The 27,677-nt window shown below is 39.4% G+C and overlaps 1 protein-coding gene across 7 annotated transcripts in view; it reads right to left on the reverse strand.

The window, feature by feature from the left end:
* znf407 (zinc finger protein 407) overlaps window positions 1–27,677 on the reverse strand; it is a 209,409-nt gene that overhangs the window by 97,634 nt on the left and 84,098 nt on the right. For 6 of the 7 annotated variants that reach the window (XM_061776963.1, XM_061776956.1, XM_061776957.1 and 3 more), the window contains one exon: window positions 20,794–20,868. The exons of the other annotated variant lie outside the window; for it this stretch is intronic. In XM_061776963.1, coding sequence (XP_061632947.1) covers window positions 20,794–20,868 — 75 coding nt within the window. The remainder of the gene's footprint in view (window positions 1–20,793; window positions 20,869–27,677) is intronic. 7 annotated transcript variants of the gene reach the window in all.

The following is a 27,677-nucleotide window of genomic DNA, read 5'->3' on the forward strand; positions in this document are numbered from 1 at the left end:
CAGACTTCATCACACTGTACTTCGACAAGCCGGCAGCTGAGATCCAGACTAAATTAGTTGAATGAAGATTAAATCATTGGCCCTGAGCTCTCCAATATATTGGGAGAAAGACTGAGTAAGCCTTAAATGGTAGCTGACTGTATTTGGACCTAAATATGTGTCTAAAGAGATGATCTTCTTTTAATTGGAATCAATGGAAACCCAATTTGACTGTGGTATAGGGTAAAAAAAATGCAGACCAAATTACAATTATCTTTCCTAAATGTGGATGCTGGCTTTGTTATTTGTCATGGGCAGAGCCAATCTGTACTAAGATATCAAACATTGCTCAGGGTGATTAGGATAATCCAATGATATTTGTAGTTATTAAAATAGGTTTTCTGCTTGGTGTGAGTCAAAACATTCAAATAAACAAAGAAACCTCTCTATTGCTTGCTCTAGCAGTAACTTGAGACAAATGTATTCTCCCGGGAAGGCCAAGAATTATCCTAACAGAGGGTCATTTTAAAGTATACAGCCAGCATACTCATCACAAGAAAAACAAATAAATGAATAAAACCACCATAAAGGGGCCACAGTATTGTAGATGACGCTCCTATAGAGGACTGCTGCATATGACCGCAATATAAACAACGGCACACAACAGAGATGGTATGGCTGATTTATGTTTACCTTCTATCCCAAGAGGAGAAGGCGGTGGAGTGGAAAGAAAAAAGATAATGAAATAAATAATAAAAGACCGAGCCCATCAGATAAGCTCCTGTTTATCCTGCTGTAGGCCAAATACAAATTGTCAATTTAATGAACACGTATATGTGATGAAAGCGGGGTGAAGGAGCCTCCTGTCTGACAAACAATCAGGAAATGTTATCTTAATATTGTTGTGCTGTTATTCAGCCCATAACTTAGGGGATAGAGAGAGGAAAATGAGGTGGCATGAAGGCAGAGGGGAATGAGGGGATGGGCAGCGGGGTACAAAGGCCATGTCCCTCTGTGGTAGCCCAGTTATTGCCTGTTTTTATTATTAGCCATAGCTCAGGAGTCCCAAACAGACTTTGAAACATATAGACCTAAATCTTAACCACACACTATATCCAGCTACACAAACACACACACATACAAACTCTACAATTATAATAGAACAATTATAAAACACATCCTAGGTGTTTTTTTTTTTTTATGTATTAATTCATGCACAAGCAAGTTAGATGTGAAGTTTCACCACGACCGTACAAAATGCAGAGCAAAAATATACCACAGAGCATTCTCTTCACATGCAACGCTACCAAAACATATTGATTTGTGGGATACGCTTTGGCCCACACTCACATATTCCTCCACCCATCTTTTACGGACCGCTTTAAAATGGGTTGAAATGGATCGTTCATTGCTTCTTTATAATTCTTTAATTTAAGACTTTGCAATCTGTGCAGCCACCTAAATTAACCATTATCTCCATATTTATGTATTGCAAGCACTAAATTGTGTCAGGAAGAATTACTATCAATATGAGTATCTCCAATAATAACTCAGCCCTGCAGCTGAGGACAGGATGCTCTTTATCAGGCTCCTGATAGGCCTTAAATACAGCACAAGGCAGCCATAACAGAGCTTTTTCTCTCTAATATCAGGCTGCATTAGCACGTCGTAAATCAAATTACACTCCTAGAATTTCATTAGGGTCACCTGCCAGTGCTGCGGTGCAATAGAAATATTTATGTTTCTGTGCTGCAAATCTGAGCTTTCAGGTATACAAAGGATAGGGCAGGGCTGGGGCTAAGCGGGAAAATAGGGTATAAACCTAATTAAAAATACAGAGAAAACATGTTATAAATTGTTTAACTCGTGAAGTGAGCTGGTGTTTTCGAAGCCTGCGCGGATGAGAGTTGCTTCACTGTTTACCATCTTTAACTGGGCCTCGTGTCTCCTCTCATCCAATTAGCATTGTCCCTAAATTTGCTCAGAATAGAACAGGATGATGCATGATGTTGACTGACCGGGCCCTCAACGACAGGCTAATTTGATAAGGCAAAAACAAGACTGCTAATAGGGAAAATACTTACTCAAACAGGATCTAAACGTTATGAGAGGAGTCTGTCATTATTATCTAATCATCACCAAAAAATTCACTTTCACATTTGTTTATTGGATCATATTAGCTGGACAATTGGTATCTTCCTGTGGGATAATGCTTCATGGGTCTGGATCATCATCACAAAGGGGAGTTTGATTAGACACTGAGTCAATGACCGGAATGACTGTCATTTCATAGAAAGTGCAGTAAATATGTCAAACAACATGGAGCAATAAATCATGAGGCCTGGAATTATGCTCATAGCCAAGCCTCAAACGAGCCACTCATATTTACTCCCAAAAATGATTTTAAATCGCCCCTGATCTAATTCACATCGGGCTAGTTACATTTATATTTTGTTTTTCTTTTCTCCTCCCTCTTCTTCCTTTTCAGAAATTAGGTAAATTCTTCAGTTTACAGATAGCAGTAACAGTAAATTTGCTCTTTGGCCTGACCAGTAAAAGATATACCACCGAGGTTTGGCTGTAGCTCTATCTTGTATGTAACTGTGATATGTTGCAACAATAGGCCGTTTATACAGAATTACTGTATGTGTGTGTTCGTTTGTGTTATGTGTGGGTCTGTATGTGCTTCAGTGGGCACAAGTGAAAGAGCTGGTCCATTCGCTCTCTTATTACTGGAATTGTAATTCAATGATCACCTTAGATCACATGTGTGCCATAAATCAGATAGGCATGACAGAGGATGAAAAATTGTATTAATAATGTGAAACTTATTATACGGTCCCAAATGCTCCCTTGATAAATGACATTGTTTGGGTTTGACAATGATTACATTTAAAACATTATTTCTGTTTGCGTGTGTGTGGGTGTGTGCGCGTGTGTGTGTAAATGTGTGTCTGCGTGCGTGTGTGCATGCGTGTGTCTTGTGTGTGCGTGTGTGTGTACTGGACATTGCAGCAGTGTCAGATTGTTGGCTGGGAAAGACAGAGGTGGGGTCCCCAAGCTTTATAAAATATTCAAGATGTTTCTCCCACTTCTTTCGAGTCAATGGGCATATACGTGCTGTGGCAGTAAGGGTATACATGTTTGTATGTACGTGTGTGTGCGTGTGTGTGTGTGTGTGTGTGTGTGTGTGTGTGTCTGAGCACGGCAGGAGTTAATTGATGAATGACTGAAACATGCACATCTTTTCAAGTTATGAAGTAATAATACATCTCAGTCAGATAAGCATGTTTTGTTAAAAAAGTACAAAGAAAAGCTAAGCAAACTACACTTTTCAAAGCTCAATTATATACATTTTGTTCTTGTTGTTGTTGGATTTATTGTTTCCCTTTCCTTAATCTATCTATCTTAGTGTGTGACAGAAGAGGATCCAGCAGTGGTTGTCATTATATTACACATTCACAAAAACATTGTTGCACTAATGGTTGTTTATGCTTGTTTCAACACCCATCTATATGGATTAAGTGTCTTTGCTTAGTGCATTAGCTGTATTGAAGGACGTGACGTCGAACATTGAGCCAGAAACCCAAACCTGCCTGCCAACTTGGACTGTAAACTGCTAGACGGCAATGTCAGCCATAAAATAAAAAATAAATAAATAAAAAATAGATTTTACCTCAGACAGACAAATGTGTGACAAATGTAGTGTCACGAGTTAAGTGCAAAGGAGTTGTCTTCCAGCAAAAGATGAGCCAGTTTGTGTGTTGAATGATCTTCCTGTTCATTTTCCTGATTATTTGATCAAGCAAATTAAGTCAAATCCCAAGCACACCACACTTGTTTTTTGTGTATCATTTTGTGCAAAGTTTACAGAATGGGAGTTTTTTTTATAAGACGTTTCTAGGGCAGCAGAAGTGCCTCCTGAACTACTTTTAATGTAACATTTATATTTTAATGACTGCTGTCTCATAAATACTTCTAAATATTGAGCTGGTTCTTTTTTTTTTCCTGCCCCATACAACTTTATTTTGGCTTTTTGTTTGGTCGAGGTCAAGCTGTGACAGCTGCAATCAAGTAGTTGAGTACTACACTAACCATTTGCCACTCATTTTCTCTTCCCTGCAAACAACAACGATGGGAGCCTATTCATCACACTCCATCGGCGACCATAATGAAATAAATCAAGATATTTTCCCACAAATATAATAATATTTGTATTTGGGGTGGGGCAGACATAATTGATGACTGTGGCCATGCTAATTAAAAATGGCAGAGGTTTCATTAATCTTGGTCATTGGGTTGGGGGATTGTAGGATAGGAGCTGCAGAGCTGGCTGGACAGAGGACACAGTGTCGCCTCCATCATCCTCTAAGCTTTTGGTGATTCGGGCCATTTTTTTTTTTAGTTTATTACTGGAATTGAGTTAATGTAACATTTAACATTCATAATTATAAAAATCAACCAATATTAAACACATTTAGCTTGGTGTCTGGCTTACCTCTTCAATGTGAATGTAGTCAATACGGTGGCTACCACGTTTACAGCTGGCTGAAGTACATTTATTTTTAGGGGGGGATCTGCTTTGTAGTCAGTGTCCCATTATTCCACTCATACAGCTCCACACAAACTAATCTAGTGTCTAAAGGTTTGCCTGGTTTTCACAAAATATGTCATTCTACCCACTGCGTGTACTTTAATGTCCACATTTGATCAGTTGATGCTTTTTTAACAGGATTTTTATACTTCATATATTCGCATTTAATTGGTTAGCTACACATGTACAGTATATCCATAAGGTGATTTGTTTTATTTGAATTTGTTTAATTATATTATTATCTTCTGTTAGCTCTACTATCTACATATGTCATAATTAATGCATAACATAACACATTAAATAATGTAAAACACAGGCCATACATTAACTCTTCACAACCCCAAATAAACACTGTCATATCAATGTAACCATTTAGACACATACATACACAAATATAGAAATACACACAAAGTGTCTCTGGGTCAGGGGGACAGCGGTAGCTCAGAGCCAGCTGTGACCTGGCGTCCAGGTGCTCAGGAAAACCACTGTTAACAACAACGATTGATGATCTAATCAAACTGTCACCAGAGCAATCTGCTTCAGGGGAGAGGCGTTTGGGTGGGGGCAGTGGAAGGTGAGTAGGAGTGGGGGGAATATCCAGGAGCCCTAGTGCATGCTTACTGTTAGTCCAAATTGAGAGTGACAATGTCAAAAGTAAAAAGGCCTCTTTCCCCCTGAAAAGTAATGAAGGAAACTACTATAACTTTCTTCCGGAGGATGTCTCATAATCAAGGGAGCCCCAAAACACCCTCCCCAACCTCTGACCATTATGCCTTGATTCAAGCATGGTGGAGGACATTCAAATAATGTATAACATCTCGACCTGCCCCATTCAAAACCAGGCCCGCGGGCCATGTCAAGACTGTAGCTTGTTATGTAATGGCCCACATCATATACTAATATGCGTCAAATTTGTGTATGCCTTTTGACACTTGGTGGCGCTGCTGTTATAAAGCAGGAAAAGAGTAGAAGAAAGGGTAGTTCACATGGTGACACAGTTGTGAAACGTAGAACAAAAAGCAAGTAATGATTAAAAATATAATACATTACAAAAAAAAAATCAAGAGGAGACATAAGTAAGTTATTGCAGTAATTAAAGACAAATCATACTCTAAAAGTCTGTCTTCCATCCATCCATTTCCTGTACCGCTTATCCTCAATAGGGACGTGGGCATGCTGGAGCCTATCCCAGTTATCTTCGAGCGAGAGGCGCCGTACACCCGGAACTGGTCGCCAGCCAATCGCAGGGCACATATACACAAACAACCATTCACACTCAAATTCATAACTACGGACAATTTAGAGTCTTCAATCAACCTACCATGCATGTTTTTGGGATCTGGGAGGAAACCGGAGTACCTGGAGAAAACCCACACAGGCATGGGGAGAACATGCACACTCCACACAGGCGAGGCCAGATTTTAACCCGGGTCCTCAGAACTGTGAGGCAGATGTGCTAACCAGTCGACCACCATGCCGGCCATTCATTAATAAATTATACTAGTTATTCTACAGTATGTTATTTTATCTTGTATACTATAGTGTGTATAATTATCTACTATGCATTGAGATCAATGTCTAGATACTGTACATAGCGAGCAAGACAGGAGCCTTCAAACTTAATAGTGACTTGTTAATCGTGATTCTTATGCGCGTGTTAATCACCTTCCCCAGGATATATACACGAATGCCACTTGCCTGTCCAGTTCACATTAATTTAATCACTGCTCAGCTAATTAATTGATTAATTGGTTCATTAGTGATGCCTGGCAACATCCATTTCTACCATGACAGTCTAATGTTTCAATCGAGAAGAAAAACAGGCTGGCAACAGGCCAATTTTTGCTCAGTCCCACTGTGCATAATGTTTGACCGCTACCACCAGTTAGCCTCACAAGTATAACTCTCTGGGTTTGCGCCACAGGATGTGACATTAATATGAAGGTGAACTGTGTACATTTACTTTTCCTGTCTGGTTGAGTAATGTAACTTGCATTATACTGTAGCAAGGTATGACATAATTATTTTGGAAAGAATAACTTCAAAAGCTAAAGTGACTGATACTTCTTACCTTAGCCACCAAGATGAGGTAGACACTGTTGGGAGAAGATAAACTACTGCAGTGGGGTTATTCTACAAGTCAAGGTCATGTCACTTTGACATGAGAAGTGGCTTCCAATTCTGGCACAAGCTGTCCACTCCTAACTAATATTATTGTTGGTAATAAGATCCACTAGGGCTGTGCTGCACCTTGTAACAAGGTGCTGGATTGTACAGACTTATATCAACACACAGGCTGACACAGACAATGTATGTGAACACATTGGGCAAATGATATGATACATACAGTGATCTCTGACCGCTCTATTTCAAGCTACACAGGCTAATTTTTATAATTTTCTCACTGTCGTTGTTCTAAAAAACTGATAGCACTGTGCTTTATTTAACTAATGATGGGTTTAACCACAGGGGTGGGAATTTATGTATTACAGAGTGTCAGCAGTATGCTTCCCCTCACACACTGTACTCACAAAAACACACATATCTTGCACAATTCTGCACCATATTCCCATGACAAGTGCATAAAAATCGTTCCCAAGTGATGGCACAGGCCAACCCATAAAAACTTAATGCATCTAATTTTCTAGTAATCAAACTTTTATAGACTGCGATGGCTTTTAAACTAACAAATTGTAATTATCGCTTAATTTTAACAGCAATATTAGCGCGATCCTTCATTCAGTGAGTGCTCATTCTCCATGAAATATTGAGTAGGGTAAACAGTGTGTCGCTGTCCGTGTAGCCCACAATACTAAAGGTGTGGTAGGGTCGCTGAGACCTGGCCAGTGCCACAGTGGGGCAACTGCAAGAAACCCGGGAAACTGATCTTCATGAATTTCAACACACAAACTATGTCATACTGCAGGAAAATAGTAATTAGTGCTGTTAGCTATGGTGTTTTCTTGTTATTGCTCTCCAGTTTATGTTTTACACATTTTTTTTTCATACGTTTCACATTCTGTGGCTGAGACAAACAAGGACAGACTTAAAGATGCTAAATATCCCATAGTGAGTTACTTTGAAGTTAACATTTTCTTGCTGCCTTGCCAGTGTTTCGTTATACTAATCACTTGCTTACAGTACCAGCACCATGGGATGTTACTGACTGCTGCCCTTGGGTGGCTACAAACTACGCCTTACCACCCAACATCAAGACAGAGAGACAAAGTGCTGACACAGGCAGATAAGGGAAGGAAGAAAGAGCAAGATGAAAGAGCAGATTCATTATCAATAATTAAGGCAAAGGCTTTATTATAATGAATTAGAGTCTGTTTTATCAACTCTTATCTCCCTACCACACAACTAACACACTTACTTAGCCAGCACAAATAGAAGTGCTGCAAACACTTATGGTTTTGTGTATTTTTTGTTGTGTGACCGACTCTGGCCAGCTCTATGCGGCCTATACTGTCACCATACTGACTCCTGCTCAGTGTGCTCATCCGTCCTGCATAGTCGATATGGCTGCACTGTGAAGCACGCTGGGATGCGGCTGCAAGCCCAAAACCAGACTGTGACCCTGGCACAATCACTTGACCACAAGCAGGAATGTTTGCATACGTCAATACAGCCATGTGCAAATTACAAACTAGATGGGAAAAAGCGTTGAGTGCAACTTCATTAAAAAAATCAGAGGTCGGGTTTGCCTCTTCGTCACTCTGAGACTGAATTCTTACATGCATCAGACATGTTGGACAATGTGTCGTTTTCATTGAATTCTCAAACTCAAATTAGGATTATAGTTGTATTAAGCCATTTTCTTTTTATTTTAACCAAGCTGTTCCATTAACATATTTTTTTCATCCTGTTAATGGCCGTGAAGATAACTGTAAACTACAACAGCATCAAATGCTACCCAAACTGTGCAGGCTGTAGCAATTAGACATCTCTAAAACAGTGAAATCATTCTCAGTCAAGAATAAAAAAAAAAAAAGAAAGAAAGAAAGAAAAGTTAAATAAATATTTCCTTCTTTAGGGCTGTCACCAGTCCTGTTTTTTGAATGATGAGTCTATTAGTTTAAGGAGTTTATTATAACAAGAATGAAAATGACCGGCATTTTAACAATTACCTATGAAAACAAGTGTGCGATACAGGTCAGTTGTCTTTAGGCACTGTTTTGAAAGAACTAATTACAAGCAATTGAGTCAAGGTTGCTGTTGTCAGTCACTCTCCCTTGAGCCACTCCCCTTGTTTTTGAAGTGAGGACTTTTCACACACACATAAACGCATGCACGCACCCAAGCACTCGCGTGCGGGGACACACACACACACTCACACAAACACCCACACACACACACACACACACAAATTAAGCGTTGTTTTTCAGACCTAATGAAACGAGACACTAATATTTGATCAAAATAAATATAAGGCGCTTGATTTATTTTAGGTTTGAGTGTGCAAAAACCACCACAAACTTAATTGCTCACGCAAACAGATGTGGAATATGATCTACTAGCCGAGCGCACCCAGAACTGCATCTAGCAAATGCGCAAAATTGCTGAGCAGTTCATTTTGCAAATTCTGGGAGGAGTCTATGCAAATAGATGATTTTTGCAAGGGAAATAAGATTCATCAAACCTTCAACAAATTGCGGTGGTTGACTTTGCGTCTTTAATTAGCGGATCTGAAAGGCAAGTTCAAACCAACACACAAATTGGTCCCAGCATAGCACAGTCAAAATGAAAGGGACTGGGGTGAACATTTGCGCTCCTGTAAACATTTATCAAATGCCACAAGCAAAAATTATCACAACATATCATCTATTCAGCAAAGCAATTTTGGGGCTTCAAAATGATGTAAGGGCTTGACTTGGAGCCAGTCACAAGAAGGAGTCATGCCATATACAAGGATCTCGTTTAATGTGCGTCTTGCATCTGAGATGCACAAAAATTAGCAGGGACGCATAAAGATTAATCTGCGTCTGAGGAACCAATGCTATAGATTAGTATTCCGCCGTGCGTCTTGAAATCCGGAGTATGATTTGGCGGCACGGTGAACGACTGGTTAGCACATCTGCCTCACAGTTCTGAGGACCGGGGTTCAAATCCCAGCCCCGCCTGTGTGCAGTTTGCATGTTCTCCCCGTGCCTGTGTGGGTTTTCTCTGGGTACTCCAGTGTCCTCCCACATCCCAAAAACATGCATGGTAGGTTGATTGAAGACTCTAAATTGCCCTTAGGTGTGAATGTGAGTGTGAATGTTTGTTTGTTTATATGTGCCCTGCGATTGGCTGGCGACCAGTTCAGGGTGTACACCACTTCTCGCTCAAAGATAACTGGGATAGGCTCCAGCACGCCTGCGTCCCTAGTGGGGATAAGCGGTACATGAAATGGATGGATGGAAGACAGAGCTCTAGAAAAAAAATCTAAAGAACTCTCTGCTATACTGGAAACATTTGACCTCTCTCAACATATTAAGAGTCCAACCCACACTCATGCTTTTATCTCAAGTACACTGGACTACTGTAATGGTCTTCTGACTGGACTCCCCCAAAAGAGCATTAAACAGCTGCAGCTCATTCAGAATGCTGCAACTCGGGTTCTGACCAGGACAAAGAAGTCAGAGCATATTACCCCAGTTCTAAAGTCTTTAAACTGGCTCCCAGTCAGCTTTAGAATAGATTTTAAAGTTCTGCTACTGGTCTATAAATCACTAAATGGTTTAGGTCCTGAATACATGAAAGAAATGCTAATGAAATATAAACCAGAAGGGCTCTGAGATTGACAGACTCAGGTCAAATAGTGGAGCACAGACTCCAAAGCAAACATGGTGAAGCAGCATTTAGCTATTATGCTGCACACAAATGGAATAAGTTGCCAACAGTAATAACGTCAGCCCCAAGTCTGAGTGTTTTTAAGTCCACGTTAAAAAAACTTTTTTTCTCATGCTTTTTAGAGCATTTCCACTTTTAAAGGATATTTCTTGCAGTGTACACTGTTTTAATTGGACTCTTATTTTTTTCTCGCTGTTTTAAATGTTTATAAGCTGTTTTTTTTGTTTTGTTTGTTTTTAAATGCTTTTAATTATGTAAAGCAGATTGAGTTACCTTGTGTATGAAATGAGCTATCTAAATAAATTTGCTTTGCTTTGCTTAGAGTGGGACTAATTTGGTCGCATATGTGCCCTAATTTCTGAATGGTGTGGCTAAAAAAAAGAGAGAGTGTTCACCTGCATGCCCAGCCAAAAAAAAATTACGCGACTTGAAAGCAGACACATGAAACCAATCTGGTTTCTAACCCAACTAGAGAGTAAAGGGCGGAGCGACCCTCCAACCCTTCCTCTGATTGGCCGTGTGAGTACCTGTGTGGGTGCGTGCTTTTCAATGTGGGCACTAGTATACACTAAGCTAAGGTTTCTGACAGCGAGCCAGTAGCTGCACAGTTGCAGAAAGTTTAGGGTCATAAATGGGATTAGTTCAAAGCCTAACGCCACCGCAACGATGTGGGAACATTTTGGATACCAGCCAGAGTAACGTGGCCATGCCGCTAACCTAATGAGCTGGTATGACAAATTTGTATGAAGTTGCAACAAAGACAACACAACTGAAAACCACAAAGTGACAAAATCCATTTTAAACACAACCATTCCACCCAATTTCTTCAGATGGCAACAAAAAACACAGTGGGACAATTCCTATTTCCTGTCATCTGCAATTATGTAGACACAAAGGAACCCTTTGCCAAACAATGCAAATACCAACATGACAGTGTATATGGTGCACATATGCTCACATTATATACAGTATAGTGTACTCACTCACTCACTTGTAAGAGATGTAGCCATTTAACATGTTGACAAAACACCATTTAAAGAAAGGCTGCAGACTTTTAAAAACTAGTACAAATCTTGAATCATAAAAGGTTGCTTTGATCTACTTATAGTGTTGTTATTAATGCTGCTATACTTTGCACTTTTTCCAAAACCAACTTGAAATTTTATTGGCAGTATATCGCCTGTTAAGGCATTAATGTGTCTAATCTGTTAATCTGTGCCAAATGTTTGTTTTTCAAGTAGAATTTTTGCGAACTGAGCCTGAGCCTTATTTATATGTTTTATTTATCTAAGATATATTTATTGTTCTACATTAAAATGCCAATGTTGAATATAATCTTTCAGTTATCTGTTCTTAAAAAGGATGTAATTGAATTATTATGCTCTAATATCACTATTACAGTGGGATAAAACTATCGTTTGTCATGATAGTTTTTGGGAATACTGTATATCGTCCTAAAAATGTTTATTAAAAAACTAAACACATAATATATTACAAGAAAGAGCAATGTATAACACAAAAATATTGTACTAACAGTATAAAAAATAAACAAGTGTAAAAAAAAAAAACTGCAATATAGCGGGACAGCGAAGCAAGAACCGTGATATAGCAGAGGATTAATGTATCTGTATTCCGTGATCATACGTTGCAGGGACTCATTGTTCTAGGGCTGGGACTCATTTTTTTCCAGACATGTGCATCTTGGGACTCGCATAATCTCAAGTGTAAAATGATCGGCGCATATCGCCTACGACAAAACTCTTTTCAACCCTGGATTTCCATGTGTCTGGGTCATTTTAGCACACTGTTTTGCATCGGTGCCATGCCCTCCCAAATGTTCCATGGTGAAAACCATCAGTGCTACTGAAAGCACAAAACCTTCTTATAAACGTGTCGGTCTTGACCACATTTACACCTGTTGCCAACAGCACACACAATCTGTTATATTGCGTGCACATGCAATTTAGCGCCCCCTATTTGGGATCTTAGTAAATCAGGACCCTGGTCTTATTGTTGTTTTTTTTTGTGGGGCAGCTGAGGGCATGTAACAAGAAATGCATCATCTCCAACATGAAAAAGGTGCTAAATGGGGGAGTCACCCAACTCATGGATCTTAGCAGTAACATGCAATATCAACAATAATAATAATTCCCTCTTGAAGTGGAAATCTAATTACATCCTGTCACAAGTTGACAAAAACAGTCTTTGTCACTTATGTGGACACAATGTATACTTCCCATGAGGATACATGTAGAAGAGCGCACATACAATTTATACAGACAAAAGGACAAAAAGCTCTTATCTTGGCTCAGTGCCTGCAGTAAGGAGTGGTGGTGTGACAGAAAATAAGACCCAGTTGTGTCACTTTACAACAGTTCAGCCATCTCTTTCTCTCGCTCACGCACCCAAACAGCCAGTCCATTCAAACTCTCATCCGGTTCCTCCTATTCCTTTCTCCCAACAGGGGAAGGAAGTATACATGTGACTAATATTTAAATTATCTTGGACTCTAAATCCATCCATCCATTTGATGTACTGCTTATCCTCTTTAGGGTTGCGGTGAGCTGGAGCATATCCAAGCTGACTTTGGGCAAGAGGTCGCCAGCTAATCGCAGGGCACATACTGTATAGACAACAAGCCGTTCACACTCACATTCACACCTACAGACAATTTAAAGTCTTCAGTTAAATTAACAAGTATGCTTTTGAAATGTGGTAGGAAGCCGGAGAACCCAGAGAAAAACCACACAAGCACGGGGAGAAAATGCAAATTCCACAAAACCCAAGGCCATATTGGAAACTCAAAACTCAAAATTGTGAGATAATCTAGCAGATTTGCAAACAAATTTCTGACCGTGCCACCTGGATGCTAAACCATTAAACAATAATTCTGTGCAAAATTTGTCAGGTTCTTTCTTTTGCGCGCTTACCCAGTCAGTCATTCCATTCACCTCCTATGCGGTTCCTCTTGTTCATTTCCTCCTGTTCCTTTCTCCCAACACGGGATGGAAGTGTATACTGTACATGTAACTATACTTAAATTATCTCAGACTCTAAACCATTAAACACAATCCATTTGAATGAAAAATTTGAATGGTATTGGTATGTAGCAAAGGAAATTTTGTGAGCAAAGTGGTGAATTTGTCTCTCCTGGGTTATGACAGTAAACAAATGTCAAATAGTGAGTTCCTCTATGGGTATCAGTATATTGCTTAGGCCATCAAGAAAAAAAAGAAAAATTCTACACTCAATTTTAGCACTTTCATATTTTAGCACTTTCATTTTCCATTAATTTAATAATTCATCCATTTCATTTAATATCCAGTTAAAGTGTAAACAGTATGTGTGCTATTGGCTTCCCCCTACAACCATCCTCATTGCCTCTCAACTCACCCCTTCACTGGTCCCCAGTTACTTGTTCAGATACCACCCTACACACATACAACAATACTTTCCCTCACACCATCTCAGTATCCAGGTCCGTAAACTAGTACAGTCATCAATCATTAAGCTAGCCGTCACAATGAAACACTCATACACACACACTTGCACAAATGCACATATGCATGCACGCACGCAAGCACGCACGCACGCACGCACACACACACGCACACACACACACACACACACTTTCTGTCCTCTTGTGTCATTGACATTTTTTTCTATTTGTAATTTTTATTACAAATACAGCTACATCTATTCTCTTACATTTACCCAAATTTGCTCCACTTAATAAGGCCTCCCCAGTGAACTTGTTCTAATTAAGATGTGTCGTGTTGGAAATATGATTACATAATGATGACATAAAAACCCGTCTGCAGGACTGTTGGAAAAATGACATCCTGTCATTTACAGGTTTTTAAAAAGATGAAACTGGTGACTGTTCTTCATTTCCACATGAAAGGGATCCATGCCTCTGCATGCATATACTGTGCACCTGTGCATGAAAGAGTGAAAAGAAACAAGATGCCAATAAGGTGAAATATTTCTGTATTTATGATTGTGTGGTGTGTTTGCTGTGCATGTGTGCATAAACATACAGTACAAATAAGTGCAAGTTTGTGTTTAAGTATGCAGTGAGCTTGTGTCTTGCCTCAGTTTGCTAACACTTTTAAAGGAGACATATTATGCCTTAATTTTAATAATTTAAAAGAGTTACCAAGTGTCTTTAATGTCATGTCTGTGACATTATTCCCTCAAAATACCCTAAAGATCAAGAATTACAGCACACACATTATATACACTACGCTATTTTTGCCTTGATGAAATTAGGCTGTTTTGAGGGTGTGGTCCTGTGTCGAACAAATAAGCCACTGCTTACTCCGCCCCGTTGTACTGCTGGGAGAATGCTGAGTACCGCTTTCGTTCCAATGACAACTGGGTGCGAAGCGTTGTGATGAGGCAAGCAGCAAAATTGTATTATCATAATTCACCATAATTCAGAAAGGCTGGTCTTACAAATTTTCAGAAATAGTCAGCTCACAAAATATTTACTTAGATGTGTAAATTCACACTTGATAAGTGGCCAGACATTTCAAAGAACAATATAAAGATCTGAATATTAATAACATCTGAACAATTTCAATTAAAATAAAAAAATAAAAAAATATGTCCCTTTACTTGCAAGCTACGAAATGACTGTTTGAAACTTAAATGTAGTTTCGTGTATGAGATGGGCAGGTGACTTTATCATTTATGTTTGTAATAATAATTTCATTTATATGTTCCTGTTAATATAGTTAATGATTACTGAAGCCAATCTGATTCATTCTGTGAAGCCAACGCATATGCATTAACTTACTCAAACAAATAAGAATCAAAATAATTCATCCATCCATCCATTGTTTGTACCGCTTTATCCTCACAAGGGTCGCGGGCGTGCTCAGGCCTATCCCAGCTACCTTCGGGTGAGAGGCGGGGTACAGCCTGAACTGGTTGCCAGCCAATCGCAGGGCACATATAAACAAACAACCATTCGCGCACACATTCACACCTACGGGGAATTTAGAGTCTTCAATCAACCTACCATGCATGTTTTTCGGATGTGGGAGGAAACCGGAGTGCACAGAGAAAACACACGCAGGCACGGGGAGAACATGCAAACTCCACATAGGCAAGGCCGGGATTTGAATCCCGGTCCTCAGAAATGTGAGGCAGATGTGCTAACCAATCATCCACCGTGCCGCCCAAAATAATTCACCATAAAATAATTAAATATGGATGATGTTAATTAATTAAGCTCTTTTTGGTCATCAAATCCAGATGTAAAGTATTCTAGCTGTGGATGAGCTGTCAATAAAAAGGTCAATAATATTGGAACATCCCACAAGTGAGCAGGCAAAATGAAGAACAGGTGGGTGCCATGATTGGGTAAAAAAGGAGCTTCCCTGAATTGCTCAGTCATTCACAAGCAAAGATGGGGCGAGGTTCACTTCTTTCTTAACAAGTGCGTGAGAAAATAGTCGAACGGTTTAAGGACAATGTTCCTCAACGTACAATTGCAAGGAATTTAGGCATGTCATCTACGGTCCATAATATCATCAAAAGGTTCAGAGAATCTGGAGAAATCACTGCATGTAAGCGGCAAGGCCGAAAACTAACATTGAATGCCGGTGAACTTCGATCCCTCAGGAGGCACTGCATCAAAAACCGACATCAATGTGTAAAGCATATCACCGCATGGGATCAGGAACACTTCAGAAAACCAATGTCAGTGAATACAGTACGGCGCTACATCCGTAAGTGCAACTTGCAACTCTACTATGCAAAGCAAAAGGGCCCGAATTCATCTAAGATGGACTGATGAAAAGTGGAAAAGTGTTCTGTGGTCCGACGAGTCCACATTTCAAATTGTTTTTGGAAATAGTGGATGTTGTGTCCTCCGGGCCAAAAAGGAAAAGAACCATCCAGTCTGTTATGGACGCAAAGTTCAAAAGCCAGCATCTGTGATTGTATGGGGGTGTGTTAGTGCCAATGGCATGGGTAACTTACACATCTGTGAAGGCACCATTAATGCTGAAAGGTACGTACAGGTTTTGGACAAACATATGCTGCCATCCAAGCAACGTCTTTTTCATGGATGCCCCTGCTTATTTCACCAAGACAATGCTAAACCACATTCTGCACGTGTTACAACAGCGTGGCTTTGTAGTAAAAGAGTGCGGGTACTAGACTGGCCTGCCTGCAGTCCAGACCTGTCTCCCATTGAAAATGTGTGGCGCATTATGAAGCGTAAAATACGACAACGGAGACCCCGGACTCTTGAACAGCTGAAGCTGTACATCGAGCAAGAATGGGAAATAATTCCACCTACAAAGCTTCAACGATTAGTGTCCTCAGTTCCCAAACGTTTATTGAATGTTTTTAAAAGAAAAGGTGATGTAAACAGTGGTAAACATGACCCTGTCACAGCTTTTTTGGAACGTGTTGCAGCCATAAAATTCGAAGTTAATGATTATTTGCTAAAAACAATAAAGTTTATCAGTTTGAACATTAAATATCTTGTCTTTGTAGTGTATTCAATTAAATATAGGTTGAACATGATTTGAAAATCATTGTATTCTGTTTTTAGTTATGTTTAACACAACGTCCCAACTTCATTGGAATTGGGGTTGTAGTTGGTCAGGTGTTGCCTTTTACATTGATTGCTTAAACATTAGATAGTGATTGTTTTTGGCTTTGGCTTTCACGTGTGAAAACTGCATTTGCTGTTAAGCAAACATGAAGACCAGACTATGTCTATGGGAGAAATGCAAACCATTTTGAAGCTGAGAGAAGAAGGACAATAGATCAGAGCTATTGCACAAACATTGGGCATAGCCAATACAAAAATTTGGAATGTCCTGAAAAAGAAATAAACTACTGGTGTACTGAGCAACAGACATCGAACAAGTCTACCCGGGGTATTAACAGCAGTTGATGACAGAAACATTGTGAGAGCTGTGAAGAAACACCCAAAGACAACAGTCAGGGACATCACTGCCAACCTCCACAGGACAGGGGTGAAGGTATCACAATCCACTGTTCGAAGAAGACTTTGAGAGAAGAAATATACAGGCCATATCACAAGATGCAAACCACTCATCAGCAAAATTAATCAGAAGCCCAGATTGGATTTTGCAAAGAAGTACAGAGATGAGCCACAAAAATTTTGGAACAAAGTTTTATGAACTGATGAGACCAAGATTAACCTCTACCAAAGTGATGGGAAGGCCAAAGTATGGAGAAAGAAATGATCTGCTTATGATCCAAAACACAAAAAAGCTCATCTGTGAAGCACGGTGGAGGTAATGTCATGGCTTGGGCTTGCATGGCTGCTTCTGGAACAGGCTCACTTGTCTTTATTGATGATGTAACTCATGATGGGAGCAGCAGAATGAATTCTGAAGTCTACACAACCATTTTGTCTGACAATTTACAGAATGGATCCAAACTGCGGCACGGTGGCCGACTGGTTAGAGCGTCAGCCTCACAGTTCGGAGGACCCGGGTTCAATCCCCGGCCCCGCCTGTGTGGAGTTTGCATGTTCTCCCCGTGCCTGCGTGGGTTTTCTCCGGGCACTCCGGTTTCCTCCCACATCCCAAAAACATGCATTAATTGGAGACTCTAAATTGCCCATAGGCATGACTGTGAGTGTGAATGGTTGTTTGTTTCGATGTGCCCTGCGATTGGCTGGCAACCAGTTCAGGGTGTACCCCGCCTCCTGCCCGATGACAGCTGGGATAGGCTCCAGCACCCCCGCGACCCGAGTGAGGAGAAGCGGCTCAGAAAATGGATGGATGGATGGATCCAAACTAATCGGGAGAAGCTTCATCATGCAACAAGACAATTACCCAAAACACACTGCCAACACAGCAAAGGACTTCGTCAGGGGGGAACAGTGGAAGGTCTTAGACTGGCCAAGTCAATTACCGGACCTTCACCCAGAGCATGCATTTTACCTCCTAAAGAGGAGACCGAAGGGATAAACCCCCTGAAACAAAGAACTGAAAGAGGCTGCAGCAAAGGCCTGGAAAATCATTTTAAATGAAGAATGCAACCGTCTGGTGAAGTCAATGGGCTGCAGGCTTGATGCAGTTGTTGCAAGTAAGGGTTATCCACCAAATATTAAATGTTATTCACGTTAATTTAATTTAAAAGTCTGATCCATTACTTTTGCTCACTTGAAAAGTGGGTGGCTCCAAACAAAAGGTGCTCTGTCCTGAGTTGTTTAACACATCTCAATGTAAATACCATGAAATAAAATCTGGAATTCTGAGCTTTTAGGGTTAGGTCATATTCATCTTTTGAGCTGAAACCCAAATGTCTTCTGTATACAAAAAAAACAAAGGAATTGACCTTGCCGTTCTAATATTTTTGGAGGGGACTGTATATCCCACCGGGTCATTACGAGGCTTTGCTTTCCACCCTGTGACGAGAGGCACTAGCCACCGGTTAGCTCGTGAGCTTCTCGGACATGACACCATGGACAGTAGCATATGTCATTAAGCCTGTGGCTCAAACCACAACTATACCAACCCCAATTCCAATGATGTTGGGACATTGTGTTAAACAATAAAAACAGAATACAATGATTTGAAAATCATTTTCAACCAATCTTGAATTGAATACACTACAAAGAAAAAATATTTGATGTTCAAGTTGATGAACGTTACTATTTTGGCAAATATTGTCTCATTTTGAATTTGATTCCCTCAATATGTTCCAAAAAAAGCTGTGACGGGCAACAAAAGACTGGTAAAGTTGAGGAATGCGTAAAAACACCTGTTTGGAACATTCCACAGGTGAACAGGTAAATTGGAAACAGGTGTGTGTCATGATTGGGTATAAAAGGAACATACCCGAAAGGCTCAGTTGTTCACAAGAAAGAATGGGGCCAGGTTCACCACTTGGTGAACAACTGCGTGAGCAAATTGTTCAACAGTTTAAGAACGTTTGTCAATGTATGGTTGTCAGGAATTTAGGGATTTCATCATCTACGGTCCATAATATCATCAAAAGATCCAGAGAATGTTGAGAAATCTCTGCACGTCAGCAGCAAGGCCGAAAACCAGATGGTGACCCCATCCCCCCAACCCCCCAGGCGGCACTACATTAAAAAACAGCATCATTGTGTCAAGGATATTGCTAGATGGGTTCAGGAGAGCTTCATAAAATTATTGTCAGTTAATACAATTCATCGCTACATCTACAAATGCAAGTTAAAACCCAACCATGCAAAGTGAAAGCCATGTTACAACAATACTCAGAAATGGCTTCTCTGGGCCTGACCTCATTTGAGATGGACTGACACAAAGTGGAAAAGTGTACTGTGGTCTGACGAGTCCACATTTCAAATTATTTTAGGAAATCATGGAGGTTGTGCCCTCCTGGCCAAAGAGGAAAAGGACCATTCGGATTGATATCAGCGCAAAGTTCAAAAGCCAGCATCTGTGCTGCTCTTGGAGTGTGTTAGTGCCCATGGCATGGGTAACTTCCATATCTGTGAAGGTAAAATTAACCCTGAAAGGTACATAACATGTTTTGGAGCAACATATGCTGCCATGAAAGCAACATATTTTTCAGGGAAGTCCCTGCTTATCTCAGTAATACAATGCCAAGCCACATTCTGCGTGTGTTACAGCAGCCTGGCTTCGTAGTAAAAGAGTGCGAGCGCGAGACTAGGTGACCAGCAGTCCAGACTTGTCTCCCATTGAAAATGTGTGGTGTATTATGAAGCGCAAAATACGATAACGGAGACCCCAGAATGTTGAGCAACTGACGATATACAGTACATCAAGCAATAATGCAAAATAATTCCACCTACAAAGCTTCAACAATTAGTGTCCTTTGTTCTCAAACAGTGAGTGTTGTTAAAAAGGTGCGGTAAAATGTCCCTGTCCCAGCTTTTTTGGAGGCATCAACAAAAAAAACAAAGTTTTTTAGTTTGACCATTACATAGCTTGTCTTTGTAGTGCAGTCAATTGAAAATAGGTTGAAATGGATTTTCACATCATTGGGATTTAGATTTACGGAAGCCTGAATAATGCAAAATACATAACACTTTGAAATTTTAACAACACCACCAAGCTGTTCTGTAAATAGCTGGTCACCCAAGTGCATCACTGGGTGCCGTTTTAGCTACTCTGAATGGTGAAAAACAGTTTAACGCTATATATCCACAAATGAATACTACAGAGTTCTCAGTCTTTGGCACATTTTCAACAATTACCTTCAAACATTTATGTATTTAGAAACAAATCTCGGAATTCAATATACAGGGGCTATAATTTAAGAAGGGGAGCAAACGGTACGATGATGGGGGAACCAGATTATCTCTGACAGGCAAAAGAGAGTAAGAAGGAGACCAGAACGACTGTGGAAATAAAATAGATTGCTAACTTTACCTCTCCTTACGTTGGCCAATTCCATGTTTTCCAAGTAGGTGGGTGCTGAGGTGTTTCTTCATCACAAAGGCCCATCTATATGAACAAACAATCAAACAAACAAAGAGGGCAGGAGTCAACGACACAGCAATCTCAATGCACTGTTTGACACATGAACACAGAACATACAGTAAGTATTTATCATGTTCAGTCTTTGCCTCGGTCAGGTTTCTCTTTAAACCTTTTTTTTTTTTACCACATCTTGTGTATTAACGTGAAAGAATTGTGCGCAAATGCATGTACCCAAAATGCTCGGGTCTGGAGTACATCGAGCAGCATGCACACAAAGTAAAATACATAACTAAACTAATCTAAACCAAAACATGGAGTAGCAATAGGTCCAAAACAACCACCTTGTTCTGACTTTTCCTGATTTTTTTTTGTGTGTGTCTCCTAAACAGCACAGGAAAACATAATGAATGGATGTCAGGACTAAATACTCAGACATTTGAGCTGCTTCCACAGTGTTTTCATCCCCTGGCCTTTTCATTTAGCACCATCACTTCCAATTATTGTGGAACAGAGAGACAATGACCACATCTAAGAAATGAGGATGGAGCTACTGTACATGAAAGAGACCAAGGGACAGTCATGTGGTTGACACTGTCACTGCGGAAACTTAGGTCCTCCTTTACAATGCTCTTTCCAATTCTTTTCACTTTCCCCTATTCTGACTTGATCATTATTCTATTTTTTCCCCAGCGGGTCAGTGTGTTTTGCTACCAGGAGTCAGTCTAAAAAGCATAATTATTTCACCATTTATGTTGCCATGTCAGATTGAACCGACTAACATTTGGACAGACGCGCACGTGCACTCTCATACACACACGCACACACAAACACAAACACAGCTGTGTCCCCCCCCAACATGGGCCATCATCAATGCCCTTGAGGCAAATGCTACCTAACACCACCATATAAATATTCAAACATGTTCCAATGTCTTGCCTCATTATAATCACGCTACATTTTCTCAAGCCTTTTCTAACTCAATCCATCTAGAATGTTGCCTCAAAGTCAATCTGGGAGAGAGACTTTGACTAAATCTTGCAGACTCCCTAAAGGAACGCTGATAAACTAAAAAATACTGCAAATTTATGGCCAGCTAAAAGAGCCTTTGATTAATGGTCTCATAACAGTGGCTATAAAAAGTCTACACACCCCTGTTGAAATGTCAGGTTTTTGTGATATAAAAAATTACTGTAATTTATCGTGTATAATGTGCACCCATGTATAATACGCAACCCCAAAGTTGACTTAAAAATTCTGGAAAGCCCTTCTACTATGTATCTATGTATAATAGATTTTTACAATGCATGATTTTGCTTCTACGCATTTGATTAAAACATGAAGTATATCTGTATTTTGTTAGTTTTTTCAAAGAATTATTCTGGTTAAGCACTTTATTTGAACACATAATACTTTCTTTTAATTTACTCGCTTTTATTTTGAAATTCATAGCCCTACTTTTATTTAGTAAATTAGAAAACACACAGTTGTGCTCATATGTTTGATTACCCATGCAGAATTTGTAAGATGTGTACAATTCTTTCATAAAATAGTTCATTTGTATTTAATTTACTATTATTTTAACCTTTAACTATCCTGGTAATGCTATTGACAACAGATTCTCATTTGCAATATCGACCTAGCTGCAGACACCAAAGTGATATAGTTACATATTTACATGTTAATTTACAATGGCAATGGTTCGAGGAATGTCAGGCCGAATGGTCGGCCCCCATACATTTTCATCTGACCAAATCTGGCCCTCTTTGCAAAATGTTTGGACACCACTGGGCTACACCTTTTGCATAACCTATAGGTGGCGGTGGCATATTAGAATGAAACTGTACACCTTTTTCATAACCTCGAGGAGGCGGTGGCATATTGGAATTCAATTGTACAGCTTTTTTATATCGTCTCGATGGCGGCATACATTTAGAAAATGTGAAAGTATTTTTCCATTTTCCCCTATACCTATGTATAATGTGCACTATTGACTTTTGACAATTTTTTGAGGAAAAAAATTTTGCATCATACACGAGAAATTACGGTAAAGCAAGATAAATAATTTCACATCTTTTTCGACAATGAATTTGACCTATAACCTGTACAACTGACATAATATGGTTGTAGAAGTGTGCGCGCCCTCTTATTACTCGGGATGTGGCTGCATTCACCATTAACAAATCACATTAAAATTCAGCTGAACTTTATTTGGGGTTCATCAGTGGCACTCTAAATGGCAGTTGTGTGCTGACGCCCATTTAACATGAGTTTGAAAGTGATTGGTTAATTCTGAACATTCACATCCTCAGTTATCAGAGGGTGTGAATACATTGTCAGTTATTTTTACTTAGCCCTTCTAAAATATTCTTTTTCCATTTGAATTGTACAGGTTTTGTTTTTTATATATATACAAAACAACTGGTATTTGAACAGTGGTGTGCAGACATTTTATAATCCACTTTGTATAATGAAACAAACAGCATAATTCATATATTTTAGAGCAGGTGCTGTTGATGGATCCAAAAAAAAGCAACGCCTTGAGAACATTAATGCTGTGTGTGTTTGTGTGTAATGTGCTTGTTTAAGTTGTTGTGTTTAGAAGAGAAGAGAAAAAAGAGCTTGCAAACCTCTGTGAATTATGTATTACAGCTGTCCTTCATAAACCTAATTACAGAGCGCTGAAAGGCAAGAGGGGCAATTTACATATGTGCATGAAAGACAAGTCATATGCAAAATATCATTTTAATTAGCAGTCCTTGATAGCGAGGGGTACAAATCAAAATAGCATGTTGTGGCATTCTCATCTTTGCCATTTTTTTCTACTAAATTTATCTCAGAATACTGCAAGTAAGATGGGTAATGCCCTGAGGATGCTCCTCGCACAAACTACACAAAGACAGATGCTGTTTGAAAACAGAAATGCATAATAAGACTATGCACAAGAACCACACAGAAAAGCAACAACTTAATTCTCAGCAAATGGTTGAATCACATACAAATGGTCACAATTGTCACTACATGCGTTTATCTAATATACACTAACTGCTTTTTCGATACTGTTGATATGCAGTGCAGGGTGCATCTAAATAAACACCGATCAAGATGCAAATAAATTTATATCTTAAGTATCCAATTAAGCATACTGTACATACATATATGCATAACCGTATAAAAGACCCCATATCCAAATGTTAAAAGGGAAATTCATTTGTTAGTCAGTCCACTGCTTTTTTGTGCGTGTGGATTCTCTGCCATTCAGGTCAAGGCCTTAGCTTGTTGTCCTGCTGCCTTGGGCTGCATCATCAACCTGAACCATCAGCCGTGATGGTTATTGTAACAAAAGGATACTTTAAACATGCCAGTCATTCTTATCAATTATTTCCCCCCCGTGAAATTAGCTAATAAGGCTGTGCCAATGCCCTCCAGGGAGTCTCATAATATCCATAGAAGATATGGAAAAAAGAAAAGAAAAAGAAAGACAGAGGCCGTGGTGTTTCACGTTCGACTTTCCCTTCAGACTAATCGCCGCGCCACAGCTCGTTAGTTCCGTGACGTGCCGGAGCTTTACCGATAAGCATGGGAGACACGGCTCAATTACCCACACTTACAATCTTTCTCTCTCTTTTCCCTCCCACCGGCTGACGATGAAGAGATAACGTGTCAATATTTGATACAAACAACTTCATTTGACTAATGGTGTTCCTCGATAGGCCCATCTACAGGTCTAGAAGCAATGTAAGATCTAAGAAAAGGCCCCAAGAAGCACTTGGCTTAGACATATTCTTGTCTAACCCCCAATCTGCACAAACTTACTCTTGAGTGCACTGCACAAGGCATGCCGCAATAGAGGTAACAGAGGTGACATAGATTAATATACCAACTTATTTTTAGGAACTGCACACCTGTTCTGCATTTCATGACTTCAAGCAAAATTTCAGAATTACAGTATATCAGAAAAAAACAACATCTCTCCAGTGATGGACATATGGCTCAACTTTTTTACTTTAATTCGTACATACTTGGACAGGAACGGTTTTTCAAAACGGTCCAAACCGTTCGGTTCAACTGTTTCGTTTTGGTTCGCATATGTCCCGTTCGGTTCGGCACGTGCAAATAATTTTTTTACTCATTTACCAATGATGCAAAGTCGAGATAATGCCCCTAAAACTCGATGTCAATCGCTGAATGCAGATGACGAAGGGAAGCAGCATAGCAAGTGGTCAGTTGTGAAGAGAAAAAAAAGTTTTTGAGCTGTCTTTATCATCAAGTTGTATGTAACTTCTATGTGACAGATATACTGTAGATAGTGAGGTTAGGGATCAACTGAGATAAACTGTACTGTAGATAGTAAGGTTAGGGATCAACTGCGTTACCGTAATTTCTGTATAATGCGCATCCCCCTCCCCACCAAATTGTCAAAAGTCAACAGTGCGCATTATATATAGGTATAGGGGCAAATGGAAAAAAATTATCATATTTTATAAATGTATGCCGCCATCTAGTGGTTATGAAAAACCTGTACACTTTCATTCCAAAATGCCACCGCCACCTAGTGGTTATAAAAAAGGTGTAGCCTACACTTTCATTCCAATATGACGTACATATGACTGCATATGTGTACAGTTGTGCTCATAAGTTTACATACCAGAATTTGTGAAATATATATATATATATTTTAATATGACTGATGACTGAACAACAACCATCATTCATTTCTTTATGGTTATGTTTTGTTTAAAGATAATGCTTTTCTGAAATGCTTGACCGTTTAATTTGAATCCCATTTAAATTAAATGTTTCACCTGGTCCTTCATGTTTTCTTTAAAGAATTGTACCCATCTTACAAATTCTGCCTGGGTAATCAAACAAATGAGCACAACTGTGTGTTTTCTAATTTACTAAATACAAATAGGGCTGTGAATTTCAAAATAAGAGCAAGTAAATTAAAAAAAGGATTGTGTTCAAACCAAGTGCTTAACTTCAAAATAATTCTTTGGAAAAAAAAAAAAAAAATATACAGATAATACTTCATGTTTTGATCATAGGGGTAGAAGCAAAATCATGCATTGTAAAAATGCATTTTACAGAGATAGAAGGGTTTTCCAGAATTTTGAGGTCAACTTTGGGTGTGCGTATTATACATGGGTGCGCATTATACACAAGAAATTACGGTAATTTAATTTGATCATCTCTCTTTCTGCATGCTTTAATATACTATTTTCTAAGAACATTGCTCTAAACTTGTATTGATATTAATGTTAAGTGAACTAGAATGGCTGCTAACTAATGGCACAGATCTGTTCTGTGTGGACTGATTGCTGATTGATCAATCAAAGACGAGCAGCAAAACAACTGTCAGTTGCGTGTTCCAAAGCTTTTGTTCACGTTAAATTTGGGTGGGTTCAAACATTAGGTGCTGTTTCTTCTAAGTTGTGTATGAGATCCAGATGTAAAAACCTGGAAATAAAAGCTTGTCTCATATCCAATGTTTTCCATGTACAGCAAAAATAAAGGACTTGACCCTACTGTTTCGATACTTTTAGAGGAGCATGTACACTAAATACTACCTAGATCATTCCTGAGCCACTCTGCCCGTAATAAGCACATTTGTAGTTGATATACTTATGGACAATAGGCTTTGTTTTGGTATGCCAGACTTATTCTATTAAATGATTTAGTGTAAAGACATTGGAAAATGTATGTGAGAGCAGCCAGATAAAGGAACCACTCATTCCTCTCCCAGTGAAGATGCCAAACCTTGGCTTGAAAGCACAGACCTGCCATGATGGGGAGAATAACATAGGAGGCTAGAATGAGATCCAGCACTTGGCTGCAGACCTTTTTGAGGTGAGGCACCAAACCCACAGACAAATTGTGAAATGGTCTGCTAGGCCTCCACCTGCTGCTTTAATGTCACAGCTGGATCGCCCTCCATCCCTCACTGACTCAGACTGCCATCAGCACCCCTTTGTACACTCCTCCCTCACTCTCGTTTTCCTTCACGTGGATCTTTTTCTGACACGACAAACTTTATCTGTAACACATTGTATTACTACTCCACATGGCTTTTTCTCTCTCTTTGACAGACTTGATCATCAATTCTAGGTGCAGCTTTTTTTCCCACTTACCTTACCCTCTTCAGCTATCCTGTCACTAGTTGTTTATAAAAGCCAGGCTCTTTAAGAATGAAACATGATTTAGGTGCTCTTAATTTGAAACAAGGAACTAAAATAACATCTGGCAGATAATGTAATAACTGACAAGATTTAAAAAATATATGTGGACAGGCATTCGGGCATACCTCTTCATGAACTAATTCACCAATTTAGAGAAAAGGTACACTTCTGGAGCTCTTTTCTAAAATGCTATACATTCATTTTACAAACAATATTTTCCTGATGAAAGAATTAATAGTTTTTATTTAAAAAAGAGAACATGCTGTGGATTTCTTTATAACTTAACTATATAACTTAACTAACTTATTCAGTTTGGCAAAGAGTATGACCAAACACAAGACATCATCAGTATAGTTAAGTAAATTTTGTTTGTATAACACAACAGAGCTTATCTCAAGGGAATTTACATATGGAGAAGCGTGGCTCTTCGAGAAGCATGCTCCACACACATTAACATAAACCAACAAGGGTTACGTGTAACCAGCTTCCACATTCGGAAAAACAGGACGAAGCACTTCCTTCTGGTTCAGGTCACTGGCGGAGCGGTATCGCAAGAGACCGGGACAAAGTGATGATATAATATAAAAATTATATACATGCATTTAAGTTTTGTCTGAAGACACCAGCGATAAAGAAAATAATATTCTAGCAAGTTCA

The sequence above is a fragment of the Phyllopteryx taeniolatus genome, chromosome 6 (assembly GCF_024500385.1).
Source record: "Phyllopteryx taeniolatus isolate TA_2022b chromosome 6, UOR_Ptae_1.2, whole genome shotgun sequence".
Classification (NCBI taxonomy): Eukaryota; Metazoa; Chordata; class Actinopteri; order Syngnathiformes; family Syngnathidae; genus Phyllopteryx; species Phyllopteryx taeniolatus.